At 45.1% G+C, this 18,722-nt stretch overlaps 1 protein-coding gene across 4 annotated transcripts in view; it reads left to right on the forward strand.

The window, feature by feature from the left end:
* The window catches only part of dgkd (diacylglycerol kinase delta), a 38,211-nt gene that overhangs the window by 12,981 nt on the left and 6,508 nt on the right, over positions 1-18,722 (forward strand). For 2 of the 4 annotated variants that reach the window (XM_066709707.1, XM_066709710.1), the window contains 26 exons: positions 4,907-5,011; positions 5,323-5,455; positions 7,094-7,200; positions 7,750-7,875; positions 7,987-8,089; positions 9,458-9,620; positions 9,910-10,018; positions 10,505-10,644; positions 10,983-11,067; positions 11,374-11,468; positions 11,768-11,867; positions 12,061-12,340; positions 12,652-12,810; positions 13,124-13,252; positions 13,599-13,695; positions 13,852-13,962; positions 14,216-14,312; positions 14,655-14,762; positions 14,888-15,001; positions 15,208-15,342; positions 15,438-15,592; positions 15,714-15,825; positions 16,023-16,115; positions 16,260-16,379; positions 16,710-16,827; positions 18,105-18,235. In XM_066709707.1, coding sequence (XP_066565804.1) covers positions 4,907-5,011; positions 5,323-5,455; positions 7,094-7,200; positions 7,750-7,875; positions 7,987-8,089; positions 9,458-9,620; positions 9,910-10,018; positions 10,505-10,644; positions 10,983-11,067; positions 11,374-11,468; positions 11,768-11,867; positions 12,061-12,340; positions 12,652-12,810; positions 13,124-13,252; positions 13,599-13,695; positions 13,852-13,962; positions 14,216-14,312; positions 14,655-14,762; positions 14,888-15,001; positions 15,208-15,342; positions 15,438-15,592; positions 15,714-15,825; positions 16,023-16,115; positions 16,260-16,379; positions 16,710-16,827; positions 18,105-18,235 — 3,225 coding nt within the window. The remainder of the gene's footprint in view (positions 1-4,906; positions 5,012-5,322; positions 5,456-7,093; positions 7,201-7,749; positions 7,876-7,986; positions 8,090-9,457; positions 9,621-9,909; positions 10,019-10,504; positions 10,645-10,982; positions 11,068-11,373; positions 11,469-11,767; positions 11,868-12,060; positions 12,341-12,651; positions 12,811-13,123; positions 13,253-13,598; positions 13,696-13,851; positions 13,963-14,215; positions 14,313-14,654; positions 14,763-14,887; positions 15,002-15,207; positions 15,343-15,437; positions 15,593-15,713; positions 15,826-16,022; positions 16,116-16,259; positions 16,380-16,709; positions 16,828-18,104; positions 18,236-18,722) is intronic. The other 2 variants (XM_066709708.1, XM_066709709.1) reach the window with 2 other exon arrangements.

Consider the following 18,722-nt stretch of genomic DNA (forward strand, 5'->3'; position numbering starts at 1 on the left):
ATGGGGACTTTCAGCTTCTTCTTATTAAAAAATATTAAAGGCTTCAAGGCTACTCCCACTCCACTCCTGAATCTTGAAAATGCTGTTTAGTAAAAGAGATTAATCTGATTCTGAGCCTGAAAGTGCTGAACTTATCCTCTTTGTAAAGAATAATTCCTTCAGGTAAACCTTAGAAGATGCTAATTGTGATAAAGCACTAAAAAGTCTTAAACATGCTTATATGAGAGCATTTGGATTGAACTGATCTCATTTGTTTTCAGTGCAAAAGACTTAGGAGGCACGTTGATATTTTCCCAGCTTGTGTGGGTCATGAAAGCTAATGGGGCCACTTTTCCTAAGGTGTTGAAGATTGTAAATGTTCAGCTGTTGCCAGCCTACACTGCTGTATCTTTGGTTCTTCAAAACAAAAGTTCTTTATCACACTTTGTGTTATCTAACTGTGACTTGTAAAGAAACTTTACATGGCGCACCAATTGAAGTGCCATCATATGAAATAATGCACGACAGGTGGTGCGCTGGGCTGTGTGGGATGCCTGGCAACACGATCAAAAACAAAAATCAGTTTCACTTTAGAAAGTCTCCTTGAATTAAGTTTACAGTCCCACTTGTGAGTGTGTGGTGTAGCTATGCCAGCTGGGAAGATAAGAGTGTTATTGTATTAGGTGGGGTACTGTTTCCTCTTTGAATGCTGATAACAAGGATAAGAAAATACTCAGCTTGAGCTGGTGTTAAACTCAGCAGGGATCTGTAGGAATAAAATAAAAACATTGCTCTTAATACCAGCGAACAGTGTCTTACTTTGGCCATGTTCTTGTTTATCAAATATATTTTTTGCCAAGGTTTCCTAGTGGCAAAGGAGCATGATAGTCTTGTTATTCTAGTGCTAGAGTCTAACAAACATCCCAGCAGGCAGAGCCCAACAATGCCAGCTCTTGAACACTTGGCCAAACAAGTCTTTTTCCAGACTTCACCATGAGCGCAACAACGCAGCCACCGGCCTTGGTAGCAGCTGTATCCTTCAAGCAGTACTTCACGTACACTTATCCTTTCCTGTTATTTAATATGTGACTTGGTGTGTATCCTGTCATATGCGTTCCTTTCTGATTTTGTCTTTTGGTTTGGTTGATTTTTTTTTTTTTTTTTTTTTGCTCGAGTTATTCGTCAGGCAAGAATTCCTCCTCTACCAGAAAGAGAATTGCTAAGAAATTAGTCGGGGAGGCAAAGTGACGCTGCCCAGCTCTTTAGTTAAAGCTTAATTTGGGGGAACATTGATACAGGGTTGGCTAGAAGACCCGATTTGTGCAATAGTTGGATCTGTTGTGAACTTTCAGGCATTTGTGAAATGTACTCAAATGATGTTACAAAAACCTTGTTGATGCCTGTACAAATGCCTGCAACTCTCAAAATCTGAAATGGTTCCAACGTTTTTTCAGTGCATGTCTGATTTCCATCTCTGGTTCTAAACCTTCGTCCAGTTTCTCCTCATGCACCTAGAGCTGTATATTCTCAATACAGGCTTTCCACATCTGGTTTGTGTCTTGCCAAGCTTGCCATTATTGAATTGAACCCTAAATTGAATCGTTTTCGTTCACTGAACCCTTGTAAGTTGTTTTCAGTTGTACACAACATTGCGAGCAGGAAAATAGCCATTGCGTAATCTGTTATCCTACAATTGATAGATTTCAATTTAGATACAGTTCAGTTACATCACTGTCATGCTTAAGATTTCAGAAATCGATAAACTCCTTATCCTCTGTAGCCTAATTTTGTACAATGACCATTCATTATAATATAAGATGGATGACTGGTTTCTAATTCTTTGTAAGCCGATTGTAATCACCTCTTATGTCACTGTAATTCCACCGCATAATTGTAATGGAACAAAATCTCAGTGTAACTGTAAGTCAGACTTTTTACACTTTAAACTATAAATAAACTGCTTTATTTGTCATTTTAAATGTGACCTAGGTAAGCAAAATGAGTCCTAAGTTTCGAAAGGCAGACATATTCATATATGTCATCCACGGGAATGAATTCTGTTTTAGATTGTATTCTTATTTAATTAGCGATTCAGGAAGCAGTTGTGAAGTCACCCGTGGATTTAACTTCCTATCCATCTGTGTCTGTGTCCCGTTTCATATTTAGAAACTGTTCTCTATTTCTGTGCATTGTATCAAAGCCACAACAAAATTACACTAGTCTCGGACAAGTAATAGAAATAACAATGCTGCTCTTGCCTAGTTTCTCTGTGCTTATTTATTTGCATATTCGCCTCACCTACATAACAATTCGCTAGGCCCCTAGCCAAGAGGATCCTGTCAGTTGTTTGTTAGGAGACCTCAGCCAGACAGACCGATACTCCTGCTAACCGTCAGGGAAGATCTTGTGACGCGTACTTAGCAAAGCAGGATGATCCAAAGAACTTGGTTTGTGCCATATGCAGAGTCTGATTTCAAGGGTGCTTTGTATGTTCTTCAGAAACTAGTTTAAATGTGTGAAACGTAAAGGTAAGTGGCTTTTCCCAATTTATACTTTAAGGCAACCGGTGGACAGGGAGGGACTTGAATGCGATGTGCTGAAGTGTCCTCCCCTAATTTCTGTGTCAATCCATACTCCTCTACAACCTCGTTCTTTGAAGCTAAGGATATAGATCTTGCACTGATGTCCTGTCAGACCCCCCATTCCAGCCAACAAGCTCATTTCACCACCCGTTAAATCGATTATCTCTACAATTGTACAATTGTATGTTTTCCAGAGTTTTTTTTTTTTTTTTTTTAATCTGGTTCTACAGGGGGATATTCTGACAGTTGCTCAGGTTTGTTCTGCACCCTTGTTCTCTTGGAATTACATTTCCAGCCCACTAACAGTACCGCTTGTGTTAATCCATTTGATTTTGTTGGATGAACAAGCCCCACTGTGTTGCGTTATGTGGATCTATAGATTTAAATGATTTGCCCTCCTCACTGTAACCATTTCCTCCCTGCTGTGATTGAGAGATGGGTGGGGTACGGCTGCAGATCCGAGGGTGAGAAGTTGTGGGATCGGCTGGATCCGAAGGTCGCCAAAGCGTCATGTATAGTCCAAAGGCCTGGGGAAAGGCGTGAGACTATTTTTACCAACCTGGGGAACAAAGCCGTCTTTGTCCTCCACCTCCACAGAGGAAGCTGAGGTCCACACATTGGAAATGGTGTTTTTTGACGGCTCCCCCCCCCCCCAACACTTCTAATAAGTCCAACTAGCATCAAGAGACTATGGCCTAGACCAAATCAAAGCTGAGCCCTCACTGCAAACCACGAATCTCAATCTTGGTGTGATTCACGGTTAGGTACGGGTTTGTGATTTACAGTTTGCGGGTTGGTCAAAGTTTTGATCTAGCGTAGGTTTATGTAAATACTGTACTTGGCAAAGAATGTTATCAGTGCCTGTGGGCATTTAAGTATTTAAGTACAGAACCACAGGCAAATAGGATTAATCCTGTGACACCATAAATGGACTTTCATGTATTTGGTAGATCTGGGTAGAATCACTGAGCAGTTTTTTGTTTTGTTTATTAGTTTATGGATACAAAACACATTAGAGAAAACTTAACCTTGTTTCAAATTCACATTATTGGAATTTCTCTGCGTGCGTCACGGCCCTCTGTAGTCTCGTACGCACGCAATCGGGGAGAGTGGGAGCCTTATGACTTGCAGCATCACTTGGACAGAGAGGGAAAGTTACTTCATCTTTTACAATCCCCAAGAGAATTCTAGGAAACGGTCTGAGAGATTTATAATTTGTTGTAGCTCTCTTGAAACAATACTAATAACGCTGCTTATGGAGACAAATTAAAGCTTTATGCTCTTTGAAACATCCAGTATATTTTGTGTGTAAACACACAATCAGGTTTAAGAGGCTACTCCTAGAGCGGTACTTATAACTGTGAAATGAATGTCGGCACTGTTTTAAGGGGGGGGTTCATATTATTTTGGTGCTGTAAGGGAAAGACCTCAATTAAGGAAAATGAGCAATCGATTTGTAGTCCCTTTTATCTGCATAGCTAAGGTTTCTATTTATACATCAATTTACATGCATTTTTATACATGAAAGGTGTTTGCATTGCGCTCTCGGATAGCACAGACCTGCCTGCTTCAGTTTATTCCACCTGATATTTTAAAATCGGTAAAGGGACGGCCTGTGCAGTGCCTTTTTTTATTTTGTATGTGAAATCCCTTTCTGTTTCCCTAACGAACTCTTCTGGCATTCATGGAAATCTCCTGTACTTTGCTTTCCAAACCCCTTGCATAATGCATATGATTATCTCTCTGAAGAACTTCCCAAATAGTTTTGTTGGCCTCAGGCCAGTTCCATTTCAGGCATTTCTCTTGTGTCAAATCTTAGATTGGTCACAAGTTGACATTTGTCTTCTGAAAGGAAGCACGCGGCCAGAATTTCTGTGGTTGGTCTGTGATTCCCGATGCATGCTGGGTCAGATGGCCGCCGTCCAATAGCGTTTGCGCAGTTGGTGATGTCTCTGAAATGAGAATGTGACCCTGCTTGGCCCCAGGATGCCTTTCCCACAAGCTTTTGGCATCAACTCTCACAGTGTTTTGCAGAAGAATAGCATCGTCATGTGAGCTGCAGCGCTGACAGTATGCCGTCACTGACAATGATTTGACTTGGAAAAGTTAACAGCAGTTTCAATCCCAGTACCGCTACTAGGATCTGAGCTATCGGGGTCTGATGCTAACAAGTGAGCAAAGGTGTTTCATACCGCATCAAGATTTAAACGAACCCTTTAATAACTGCTTATTGTGTGGTTGGAATCTAAGCGGTAAACCCCAGTTCTGTCCACAGCTCCTGCACTGTCACCTGTTCTGCAGACCACTCACGTTTTTTGTTGTTGCTGTTTTTTTTTCCATTCCAGATCATCACACCGTGTCGGAAATTGATCCTGTGTGCTGAGAACCGCAAAGAAATGGAGGACTGGATCGCTGCGCTGAAGAGCGTTCAGAACCGGGAACACTTCGAGGTGAGATGGGCATCACCACCGAACGTAGGACTATAACGCAAACTCCACTCCTTCCACCCTCGCACGACCTGCTGATGGTGAAGATGTGAGGGTAGTGGTGATGTGTATGAACCCATCCCACTGCTTTAATGCAGGCAGGCCCTTTTCAAGAGATTTTGCACTCACAAAATGGGATAAGTAAATAAAAAAACATGATTGGTTTTTCTTTAGGCTTGCCAGTAGACCTTTGACTTCTTTGATAGTCTCTGTGTAGTAAATGTGTCAGTGTCAGTGTCCTCACCTGACCCTTTCTCCTCTGTGCTCTTTATCAGTCCACCCAGTACAGCATGGACCATTTCTCAGGGATGCACAACTGGTACGCCTGCTCTCACGCCCGCCCCACCTACTGCAACGTGTGCCGAGAGGCCTTGTCTGGGGTCACCTCTCACGGACTGTCCTGTGAAGGTAAGCCAAGACCACTGCAGGACAAAACTCTCACACATGGATTACCTTTAGGCTACAGGCTAGGAGGGTGTGGATTTAACTAGGCTTAGGGTCCAATTGCATAGTAAATATTGGCTTACATCCGGTTTGGGGTTTTATTCCTTTATTGGTGAGTTTTGGGATACTGGTTATTAGGTGTAAGAATTGGATGGGTTTTGACTTAGTGGTGTAGCCTCATTTTGTTTTAGTTGTGTGATTAATTAATGGTTATTTGCTGCCAATTTAGAGCCACTTTTTACTTCAATAAATTAAATCAAATGGGAAATATGAATAGAAGCTATAACTTTCTTTAAAATGGGTGCATCATGTCAAAACTTAGGTCAGGTGTTAATTGCTAGTGTTATTTACATTGCCCACAGAGATATACCTGAACATGTGGCCAATGAGGGTTTTAAACTAGAACAGTAATAACCCCTCGGTCATTTTCGATATTAAGTTTACATTTGCCACGTGTCTGCCCTATCCTAATTGAGGGAGTGGCACTCGGCCATTCCCCATGCCGACCACGATGCAAAAACATTCCAGTTACAGAGCACCTATTACAAATGTGTTTTTTTAGAAATCGGTAGTTACAGGATCGTTGTTTTCAATACGTCTTTCTTTGTGTGCGCTGACATTGTTATTGTTATGCAGAGAAATGAGCGCTGCAGTGTCGCATGGCTCCCGTTACGTGTTTGTGTTGAGTTACACGCTGCTGCTGGACTGGTTAGGCTTGCGGGTTTGGGTAATTTTGACAAAGGGTCCGGGAACAGGAATAAATCGTTGCAGGACCTTTTGCTTTGTTCTACAGTCCTGTTATTTCCTGCCTCTCAGTAACTTGGCCTTCGAACCTGATTTGTCGCTCTTTGCACAGTAACGTTTTGTCCGACACTCTTTTCACAATAGGCTGTTGGCTGCTTAACAAACTGATACACACGTGCCAATTCATGATAACTGAAATTAACAAATGACTGTGGAATTAATATGAAACGATTGCAAGGTATCTTATCATTCATTCTCCCATTGAACAGCAGTTTGGAAATTCATGTATTAGGCTTAAATGTAGTCCGTTGACATTCAAAGCAGAAGTATTAGAACATTTATGTAGAAGAGTTCATTAGAAAAGGTGTCCATGTGTTTATATAAGCATGCAGCCTAAATGTTTTTCTTTGTATGGATGTGTTTTGAGGTATAGATATTAGCTTTTTCCTTTCATCTTCCCTAATGAGCCTGATTTGTTGCTCAAACCAAGTCTGTTTTTACTTGTTGTTCTCCAAACAAATGTGTTCAATCGGTGCCAGGAGGCTTTTCGTCCAACAAGTACCTATAAACGTACTTTAAAATCTGCAGTGTAAACCACGATCATCTTCCTTTGAATTTGAACAACCAAGCAAGTATGTTTCTGTTAAACTCGCCTAGGTATCTGTCAGCCTACTTCAAATAATGCACTGTAACAGATGTGTGTCATGCAAAAATACTTGCATGTTTTGTGTTACTTTTTATGTATGTATTTTTATTTTATTGATCTTTTAACAGTTCTCCCACTGCTTTTGTGTCTGGCTGGCTAGCTCTGTGCACCGTACTAATCTGGGCTTCTTGGCTTTCTCCTTTTGTCTTCAGTTTGTAAATTCAAAGCCCACAAGCGCTGTGCCGTCCGGGCAACCAACAACTGTAAATGGACCACCCTGGCCTCCATTGGCAAGGACATCATTGAGGATGAGGATGGGGTAAGAACAGCGGCTGCCCTCTCTAACCGAATGCTCGCGGTGCTTGAAAATGCTTCTCGGCAACGCTTAAGTCTTCCATCCCATAACTGACACCAGTCATCTATATGGCTCACTTTGATTCTGCTTTCACAGCGCGGTTATCCTTTTATCAATCCGTTTTCACTACCTAACCTTTTCATGGGGAGCGTCATTGCAAAGGGGCTTCTGTGGTTCACAGCGTTAAAAATGGGCCTATACTGACTCTATATAAAAGCAGGTCCAATTTAAGGACTGTAATGCATTTCCAGAAACTCGAGAGGACAAAATGAGAAGCACAGTGATTGTTTGGGATTGTTCACAGGCTTGTACGTTGTAAGCAGCTTAACATTACCAAGCAGGGTTATGATCCAAGCACTGCAAGTGGAGAGAAACACCTCAGAAGGAGTTTATTGGTGAGGCACAGAAATACTTTCGCCAATGCAATGGCATAACGTTTTGGCGGCCCAATTTGGAGTCTAAAAGTCCAGGTGAGTGTTGCGGTGTCTTCAGTGTTAACTTGTCTATTTCCAGATCTCAATGCCTCACCAGTGGCTGGAGGGGAACTTGCCTGTCAGTGCCAAGTGCACCGTGTGCGACAAGACCTGCGGCAGCGTCCTGCGTCTTCAGGACTGGCGCTGCCTCTGGTGCAAGGCTATGGTAAGACCGCCAGCCATCTCTGTTTACGGAACAAAAAGGGGGGTTGTACAAACAAGAGCTGGATGTTTGCAATGAAGGTTCCCAACACCACTCTCTCCCATTCTCTCTCAGGTGCACATAGGGTGTAAAGAGCTATTGTCAAATAAGTGTCCCCTGGGTCAGTGCAAAGTGTCTGTAATTCCCCCAACAGCGCTGAACAGCATCGACTCGGACGGTGAGTATTGTTTTTGTGGCTCTTCGCTTTCATCCACAGTAGCCTTTTTTTCTCCCCAGCTGGCTTCAAATGCCGATGTATCTCAGTGCAGTGGACTCGAGAGTCAAGTCTCTCCATTTGATGTCTGTTTGAAGTGTTTTTAGTTGTACTTCTGTGCAGAGAGTTTTGCATGTCCCCACTCTCAAAACACACATGTACCAGTTTAATGTCAATAAATGTATTTTATTACCAAAAACCAATAAAGGCTAAACTAACAGGTTTCAACTCTGAAGGAGGCCATCCCTTCCACATAGATTATTTATGCACATTCCTAATAGAATTTATACACAGACAAAACAATTACAATTACAATAATTTAAAGCACTTCTACTTGCAGTTAAAATCAATTGATTTATAATTGACATTTATCTAATTTTACAGTGTAATTCTCCATAACAACAATGTACCCATCCAAGGAAATCGGTCAATTCATTAATCATATCCAAAAACAAACTTAAATTGTAAATGCAGTGATCATTCCATTTTTTTGTTCTTCCAAATTAATTGGCTCATATTGTAAATGTATAAACCAGTTGAATCCAATTTACTACATTGTGGCTGCTAGCCACCAGTTTGTCTGGACGCACTGGGAGATTTAAAACAGTGTGCAAACATTTAGTCACATCAAACAAATGAACCCATTATAAATAACATGAAAACATGAAACACACGCGTGTAAAATCTGTAAACCTCTATAGACATTATATCAAAGGAAATGCTGCGCTCGATTAGTTCCCATTTAAGGCAATATTAGAACCAAACCGATAAAATGAGATTCAAGATGGTTTAAAATATTAGCAACTGGAGGGGTTTCAAATTGTTCTGCATAAATTTTTTTTTTTAAACAAGAATATGTACTAGATCCAATTCCTCCTCCATGCCAGTAGCTTATAACCATGTTTACAGTATTTATCCAAAAATATTTGCGGTGAGTTATTGATATTGCTCAGCCCGGTCTGATACCACAGGGACATAAAAGGAGATGTGCAACCTGTTTTTAATTATTTTACCAGTGCTAGATAATCAGCTTACTGCATGCACCGCAGTTTAAGATGCGTTTCAGAGAACTTTAGTGCTCATCTGTAATCTTTTTAACTTCATCGCTGTCCATGTAAATGTCTTCTCAAGCCCAAGGATTGATTAGCTATGTCACTCCATCATGTGAAGTTGTTTTCTCATTAAAAACAAAAAACTAGATGTATGGTTTATTGGCGTAAATCTTATAATTGGCTCTTTGGATTGATCTGCCACTTGTTTCTGATGGCTGATAGTCTGCAGGCCTGATTGTGCCATTTTATTCATTTCTGTGTGTCTGTGCGCATCCGCTAGGTTTCTGGAAAGCCACCTGCCCCCCCTCCTGCACCAGCCCCCTCCTCGTCTTCGTCAACTCCAAGAGCGGAGACAACCAGGGGGTGAAGTTCCTGCGGCGCTTCAAACAGCTGCTCAACCCCGCCCAGGTCTTTGACCTCATGAATGGGGGACCCCACCTCGGGTAGGACAGAGTGACATACAGACGGCCTGCTCTCACACACACACACACACACACACACACACACACACTACTTCTTCTAACCCCTTTTAAGCAAACAGCCCTCTCACACTGATGCCCAACCAGCAGGTGGATGCCTGTAGCTGCTTATATAAGGACTAGCAGCTCCACCGGTCCAAATGGGCGTTGACTCACTGGCTCCTTAGCGTTTGCTTCTTTCTCCCTTCTGTCTTCTGTTTTCCTTGTCAACTGGCACTTCAGAGTGTAATCTGTGCGTCTGTGTTTGGGGCAGCTTGCGGCTCTTTCAGAAATTCGACACGTTTCGTATCCTGGTGTGTGGTGGGGACGGGAGCGTGGGCTGGGTGCTCTCAGAGATCGACACACTCACTCTGCACAAGCAGGTACAGAGCCACGTTTCCTTCATCTTCTTTACTTCTGGTTTGTCAATATACTCCACCAAGCATCTATGAATGAGTAAATAATTACACATGACATGCTTATTTATTTGCACACACTCTTATCCAAGGTGACTAATCATTTTCCCACAATATGCACATTTCACAAAACCACAGTTTCTGGGATGTCTCGTCTGCAGTCTAAGGTGCAATTCTCACCTGGCCCTGTCCTTGTCTGAGGATTGTGTGGACCATCCTGTTTTAATTGAATTCAGCAGGTTTCTTTTGACTGGGTCATACTGCCATCTAATGGGTAACTGAGGCAATAGTTTAACAGTGCAGTTTAACAGTTTTCATTGTAAAGGTTTTTGGCAAATCCAAAATTGGTGGGAAGAAAACAACCCAGGCCACATTTTTATTTTCCTCACACTTGTGTTTTATTGTTCTTCTTTGTTCTGCTTTCTAATTGATGCCTGTGTCTCTGTGGGGCAGTGCCAACTGGGCGTCCTGCCACTGGGCACGGGCAATGACCTGGCACGGGTGCTGGGCTGGGGCTCGGCCTGCGATGACGACACCCAGCTGCCCCAGATCCTGGAGAAGCTGGAGAGAGCCAGCACCAAGATGTTGGACAGGTGAGACAGGTGCAAGGACAGAACCGGGCCGATGAATAGGCTTCAGAACAGGGTTGTCCATTACCGGAGTGCCACCACCCTGCCGGTTTTCATGGCTAGATCTGAATCGTACTCCATTCAAAGCTTTATAAAAAGTGTCTGAGTGATTCCCCGGCTCCTCATTGGGCCCACATCCAAGATATCATCAACTTTATGCTGTGTCTGTCCTCACCTTGACAGGAAACACCCTGCTGTTTTCATCCAGGGCTCCCAGCATGCAACAGGAAGCCACTGTGCTCTGCAGTTCTGTGAACGAGATGCCGTTAGTGTTGACTTTGTGTTTCTGTGCTTTCTCTCAGGTGGAGCATCATGGTGTACGAGACTAAGTTTCCCAGACAACATTCCACTTCTACCGTGACTGAGGACTGCAGTGAGGACTCTGAGGTACAATGCGGAGTGGGCCCAGGTCTTGGTCTTCAAACCGTATCGTATGGCTTTTACAATAGTACAGCAAAATGCATTTCTGTCAGTCCAAAGCATGAAGGTTACAATAGATTTTGCCTTCAGCTGGAACAGTACTAGGATTGCTCGTTTTTGTCCTCCTAGAGAATTGTAAATGCATGGATTTACTCTGACACAATTGCTGTTCATGTAGGAAAGGTGTCGTGCTCAGATGGGCCTTTTGGCATCATCCAATTCTCTTCTGTTCATTCTGTGCCGACCATCTCACCTGTTCACTCTCTGTTGAAGGTGCAGCAGATCCTCACCTATGAGGACTCGGTGGCGGCTCACCTGTCCAAGATCCTGACCTCGGACCAGCATTCTGTGGTCATCTCCTCGGCCAAGTGAGTGCACAGTTCGAAATCCTGCGCCTCGTTCCCAACCCGAGCTGAAGAGTTCAGTGCTATTAATGGTCACCAAAGTCCCCCTTGAACTATTTCTCACAGGGATGTTTTCCTTCGACTGTTGCGATTGCGGTGGGCTTTGACTGAGCTGGCAGCACATTTTCAGTAACCTTTCAAGAGGTGTTTTTAAATGAACACATTCATTTATCATCATAATCACACTCTAGAACAAGATGAAATTGGTGCCACCCTGTGGATCTCTGTTCAGTAAGTTGAAGGCTGTATTTGTGCTCTATCAGGGTTCTGTGTGAGACTGTGAAGGACTTCGTGGCCCGTGTCGGGAAGGCGTATGAGAAGACCCCAGAGAGCTCGGAGGAGTCTGAGGCCATGGCCAAAAAGGTGAGAGACCGCCCTGTGGAGTGGGCTGTACTGGGAGATCTAATTGTAATCCGTATTAACCATAACCCTAGTGTTGATACTGCTTCCCTCTGTGTCAGGGATCTCTTTTATTGATCAGAACCTAACAATGGTGTTCCTGTTTGGCTGTGGTTCTCTGTCTGACTGCTCTGGTCTCTCCCTCAATCCCCGGCAGTGTGGCGTCTTGAATGAGAAGCTGGACTCTCTGCTCAAGACCCTGAAGGAGGAAGCCCAGGCGTCCAGCGTGCTGCCCACCCCACCGCCCACCATTGCCGAGGAGCAGGAGGAAGGGGAGGGGGTGCTGCTGCTGGCCCCCACCCCCACCCTCACCTCCCTGCCGGCCCCCTGCTCCCCTCGGGCGGCCCCCGCCATCTTCAAACCCCGCGAGCAGCTCATGCTCAGGGCCAACAGCCTGAAGAAGGCGATCCGGCAGATCATCGAGCACACGGAGAAGGGTGAGCCATGCTGTGTACATTGCATGTGGTTTCGGCTCCTCATTTGGTAGCTTGTACCTACTTTTAATTAGTTTAAATGTTATGTCCAGAAATTAAACCTGACGGTAATTCTATAATTGACCGAGAGGGCCACCAAAGACAGCAGGGATGTACCCATGGTGTCTCTGTCCCAGTTCTACTGGATTGTGTTTGCTATCAGAAGCAACAAGTGACCTGTTGGTGTGGGAAGATAGCCACAGCTTTGGTGGTTTCCCGGTTGACCTAGTCTTGTGCCTTTGTCTTTGTCCATCCATCTACGTCTTGCCATGCAGCTGTGGATGAACAGAACGCCCAGACCCAGGAGCAGGAGGTGTTTGCTCTCAGTCCGTCCTCGGAGGAAGAAAGCCGGGCAGAAGACAAGCTCTCTCTGCAGTCCTCCCACAGTGGGAACAACGCGTGCCCCAACGCCAAGGTCCGGCCGGCGCGCAGAGGTGAGACCAGGGCTTCGTTTTCCATGTCGCTTCCTGCTCAGATATCCATCTAAGGTTCTATGGATCAGCCTACAATATTAGTATGTTTATTTTTATTTATTAATTTGTGTATTTCAATTTCCCTCTTTAGTGAACTTACCAATGACCCCATTGAGAACTAGTGGATATTTTGCAATAGCTTAACCCACAGTTTGTTGTATAAAGATTTATTATTATTGGTACATTTCATATGAAATATAAGAACTGAATTGCAGTAAATCTTGGCTGTGGAAAATGCACTGACCCAAATCTTTTTCTCAATTGGTTTCTGAAGTGTCCAAATCACCCTGCGAGAAACTCATCAGCAAGGGAAGCCTGTCCCTGGGCAGCTCCGCATCACTTCCTGTGCAGACAGGAAACCGCGACAACATGCCCATGCTCAACACCAAAATCCTGTTTCCAAGTACGGCCTTTGTGCGTTTTATTTCTCCTTAACTGGAAGTGGTGACTCAATGTTTTACTTAAACAACAGCTAGTCTAATAACCTTATTTAAGAACACTATTTGGTGAACCAAATGTGTACAATTTTAAATTGCTTAGTGTGAATATAAATAACTGCCTGTCCAAGTGAAACATAGCCCACCACTGAAAAGACTAGAAGTGCAGAGGATATTTTTTAGTTTTGGCTCCCACACATGGTGTAAAACTGGCCTGGAATGTGCTTTCCCCTTCCTGTTGTCTTCAGTGTGATATTGTAGGTGTCTCTGACAAGCCCCTACTGACACCCCTGCTTTCTCCCCCACTGACAGGTCTCCGAGCGGGCATGTCGGGGTCCCTCCCGGGCAGCTCCGTCATTAGCAGATTGCTCGTCAACGCAGACCCCTTTAACTGTGACCCTGAGAACCTGTGAGTATTCGTGCACAGGCTGTCTATACATCTGAGATGCAAAAGATTACCCAAGTTCATATTTATTTATTTTAATGAGGTTTGTAAGGAAGAACAACAGATTGTATCATTCTAAAAAATATATATGTGTACTGAAGTGAATTATTTCTCTGATAGTGATTGCTACACAGAGAAATGTGTGATGAACAACTATTTTGGGATTGGGCTGGATGCTAAAATCTCTCTGGACTTCAACAACAAGAGGGACGAGCACCCGGAGAAATGCAGGTACACAGGAGCAGATTTTGTAACCGATTGTCACAGTCTTCTGAGAACTTTCTTCTGATGAAAGGTGGCACACCGATGTTCGCTGTGGTTCCGTGAGTTGGCGCTTGTGCGGAGTATTTGGATTTCAGATCGTTGTGGGTGTCCTGCATTAGTGTCTGTCTCTGTGATGCAGTCACTGTGAGTTGGGCAGATCCAGGTGGACGCCCAGAGGGAAGGAGGGGTGTCTTAACTCATGCTTGGGTTTGGTCTGCAGGAGCCGCACCAAGAACATGATGTGGTACGGGGTGCTGGGGACCAAGGAGCTGCTGCACAGGACGTACAAGAACCTGGAACAGAAAGTGTTGCTCGAGGTACGAGCCTGTTCCCAGAGATCGCAGTGCAAGGAAATTAAAAGTGCAAGAATGAGTATATTGGTACCGATCAAATACAAGCTATAGTAGAGAGTACCAAGTCAGGGAGTAGCTAAATGCATGTTAAGAGTGCATAAGAGTATTGGATTAAAATAATTATTGTTTAAAACCCAAACCGATCCCAATTATGATCCCTTCTGTGTAAGATATCGGTTTCCTGTTTGAGTTCTTTGCTCGTAAGGCTTGGATAGAAAGGCAGTTTAAAAATTAATCTAGTTTTGCTGGTCAACTGTATTGAGGCCAGGAAGTGACTGTGTGACGTTTGCCTGTGTTTGTCCTCAGTGTGACGGACGGCCCATCCCTCTGCCCAGTCTACAGGGCATCGCCGTGCTCAACATACCCAGCTACGCCGGGGGCACCAACTTCTGGGGTGGCACCAAGGAGGACGATGTGAGGACGCTCTCACTTTGAGTTTTACTCTTATTGTTGTTGTTTTTTCCATCTTCAAGTATTTTGTAATTCCTCCTAAATACTTTCAGTTGACCATAAATCTTTCTATTTCTTTCTTCCGGCAGACCTTCACAGCCCCCTCCTTTGATGACAAGATCCTGGAGGTGGTGGCGGTGTTCGGCAGCATGCAGATGGCCGTGTCCCGCGTCATCAACCTGCAGCACCATCGCATTGCGCAGGTGAGGGGCGTCTCTGAGTGGCGCGGGCCATCGCTGGGATAGTTGCGTAGTTCAGACTAAATCTGTATTTGTGCAGGTGTTTTGATTTTTGCGATCCAGAGAGTCACGGGAATGATTTATTCTCTACTGGATGCCTGAGAGCTGATGCTGTCTTCCTCTCTCCCTCCCTCCTTGTCTCTCCATCTCTTTTTGGATGCCATGTCCAGTGCCGCACGGTGAAGATCACTATCCTGGGTGACGAGGGGGTGCCAGTCCAGGTGGACGGGGAAGCTTGGGTGCAGCCGCCCGGGTACATCCGCATCATCCACAAGAACCGCACGCAGACCCTCACCAGGGACCGGGTGGGTACCATCACCGAACCCCGCAGAACCCCTGCCGTCGCCGCCGCCTCCTCCTGTCCGAGAGGCTGAGCGTGTCCTCTGTCCTTCTCCCGCAGGCCTTTGAGAACACGCTGAAGTCCTGGGAGGACAAGCAGAAGTGCGAGTTTGCCCGGCCCTCAGCCCAGAATGCACTGCAGCCAGAGATTGTGTCGGAGGAGGAGGCGTCTCAGATCAATCTGTTCGGACAGGCGGCAGGAGCCCTCATTCACAGGTGAGGGGACTGCCCTGGACATAACCTCCTCAGAGAGAGACAGAGAGGGGGAGGACTGTCATTAGTGGTCCTAAGTTATTACAGGTCTGAGCCCTCTCTGTGCTCTCTCCCGTGTCCTCAGTATCCGGGAGATTGCGCAGTCTCACCAGAACATGGAGCAGGAACTCGCGCACGCCGTTAATGCCAGCTCCAAGTCCATGGACGTCGTCTACGCCAAGTCCAAGAACACGGAGGTAGGTGTCCCCGTGCTCAACCGTGCCCAGGAGCTGTTTGCCAAACCAACTCAAATTCTAGAAAAGGGAGGTGCAAATGATAAAATCAATCAACTTTCCTCTAGAACAAGTCATTTATCAGTTTATATTCACAAAAATTAAGGAGCCAATAAGAGTTTTGGGCATTACATCTTCCGTGTTTCCCCGACTCCTTCCAGGGCCTGAACTGCAGTGTGGTGGCGGAGATGGTGAGCAACGTCAAAGCGCTGCACAATGAGACCGAGCTCCTGCTGGCAGGAAAGATGTGCATGGTAAGCCATGGATTATACAAACTGTATTGGTCTTAACTGGATAATCGAGAGAGCCTTCGACCCGAGACTTCTCAAATGTGGACGAGTGTGACTCTCTCCTCTGCGACGCTCCGATGTGAATGCTGCCCGTGTGCGTTTCTCCAGCAGCTCGACCCCCCTCAGAAGGAGCAGCTGACCAGTGCCCTGGGCAGTGTGGGGCAGCAGCTCCGCAAGCTGGCCGACATCCCCTGGCTGTGTCAGATCATTGAGCCCTCGGACGATGAGGTACCCTTCAGGGCTATGTCATCATAGGTCTTAAATATATGATGGTTTACTACAGAGATGTATTTTATTTTATTGAAAAAGGGAGGTAAATACAAGTATAGTTACTGTATTTTTTAAACATTGTGGTAAGTGTCCGAGCTTTATTAGTAACTGCTATATAATTAGGCCTTCTTAAAACTGGTCAGATTGGAGTGTCTTGTGTTACACTTTGTGTCTCGTAATTTTTGATATTCCTTTATGACACAAACCGTGCAGGGTGAGGGTGTTAATCTCATCCCTTTATGATGGGTGCCAAACTTTTCCCCTGTTCTCTCCTTCCTGCCTTTCCAGGCTCACATGATGGAGTTTTCCAAGAGGAGCCGCAGTGCCAAGTTTCGCCTGGTGCCTAAATTTAAGAAGGACAAAAACAACAAGAATAAAGAGGCCAGCACCAGCTTGGGGCTACCGGGTATGCATCAAAAACATCGCAGCAACACTAAAAAACGTACTGCAGACAAAGTCCTCGTTCAACAGTGCATTGATGGATCACGTTCATATTTAGCTAATTTTTAGGTCACATGTTGCTGAGAAAGTTTGGTTCCGATCTTTGTCACGGAGTATGAGACCACCTCTCTATCTAGGTGTATTGTGACTGCGTGACTGTATGAACCTGTATTGGGATGTAATCGTATTCGCCGAGTGGTGACTGGTCTGTCTGGTCCCACGCCATTTGCTCTTGGCCCTTTGGTCTTCTTCACAGTGCAGTCTGCTGATGTTTCTCCAGAGCTGGGTTTGTTGGGGGAAGTACAATCAGTCTTGGGAATCGGGGGTCCTCTCAGATCTGGTTTTGGAATCTGATTCTTCCTCCTCTTCTCTGTGTGACCGAATGACTCTACCACCAGTGCTAGCTTTTCTTCAGATAGGAAAAGGTGGAAAAAATCCTATTGTTTCAGGTTCCCCAATAGTTTTATTTATTTTGCATGTCAACAGCCATTTCTTACCTTTGCCTAACACACTACCTGTATAGTCTTAGCTAAGCTCAAAAGCAGTGGTTCTCCAGCCCGATTGTCCTGCTGGTTTTTATTCCAACTGAGCTCTCTGTTACTTACTTGAATCCTTAATAACTGAGAACTGAACTGGAAATAAAACAAAAAGCAGGACAGTTGGTCCCCAGGATCAGTGCTGATAGCCCCTGATCTAAAGATGCCTCACTTTTATCAATGTCTAGAATCGAATTTCTCTTATAGACTAGCATTTTGAGTCAATTTTTAACGGGGGTCTTCAGAGTCACACAGAGTAGCCTACACTATCTCTGTTCTGATGATATATTCAATTGGTTGATGATTACAGATTGCTCCACAAGCCTGCCACATTTAAGGATTGTAACTTCAAACAAATATGGGACAAACTCGTGCTGGTTTTGAGCTCACTGCCCTGTAGAAGGTGTGGTGTTGGCCTTGCCCTGTTCTGAATTCACAATAGCCTTGTGAATTGAAAATGACTCCGATGAAGGGTTAGAGAAAGTAAATAAATGGAAGAGACCTGTTTATTGTTTGGAGGGGGGGATAAGACCGAATAACAACCCGACTGCTAGGAAAAACAATGTTCTTTTGACACTGCTCTCCAGATTTGCTGGGTCAGCGGTGGTGGTGGGGGTCTGTTCCGAATGTGGTGGGGTTGTGGGTGCTCTCTGTCTGTCTCTGTCTGTGTGGTGTGCGGGGACTCAAGGGGCTTCCTTTCTAACAGTGCACCAGTGGGGCACGGAGGAGGTGGCGGCCTGGCTCGAGCTGCTCAGCCTCTGCGAGTACAAGGAGATCTTCATCGGCCACGACGTCCGCGGCGCTGAGCTACTGCACCTGGAGAGGCGCGACCTCAAGGTATCACCGCTGACCTCTCGCCTCTGAGCCCACTCTTCCTCGTCCCTGTCTTGCGCTGGGCCTGTGCTTGCGGTGTACCCCCCGGGTTTGTCACATCAGGCTGCTGTGAGGGTCTTGCCACGCCGTGTGGAGTAAGGCATGAGGAGGCACGCCAAAAACTAGCAAGGCAAACCGAGCAAGTAGAAGGGAGAAATCTACTCCTGTTTTATGAGCTGAGCAAAGAATATTAAGATGGTGGGGCAGATCTGGTCCTGTGAGGGGACAGGGAGTCTATAGAGGAGCCAGGGGCTAGATTTGCACACCAAGTCTTCTTGGAGACTCTAAACGAGGAGACTGATGTTGACAAACCCTGCTGCTTGATTTAAATCACTTCCTTCCTCGCGTCAGGGATTTAACCTTCCCTTCCCTGACAGGCTCTTGTCGTCAGTGTGTCGTCCAGCCCTCCGAAGCCCAGGTCACTTCTGGACCAGTTCCCACGCTCTCCCCC

This window comes from Amia ocellicauda, chromosome 7 (assembly GCF_036373705.1).
Source record: "Amia ocellicauda isolate fAmiCal2 chromosome 7, fAmiCal2.hap1, whole genome shotgun sequence".
Taxonomy (NCBI): domain Eukaryota; kingdom Metazoa; phylum Chordata; class Actinopteri; order Amiiformes; family Amiidae; genus Amia; species Amia ocellicauda.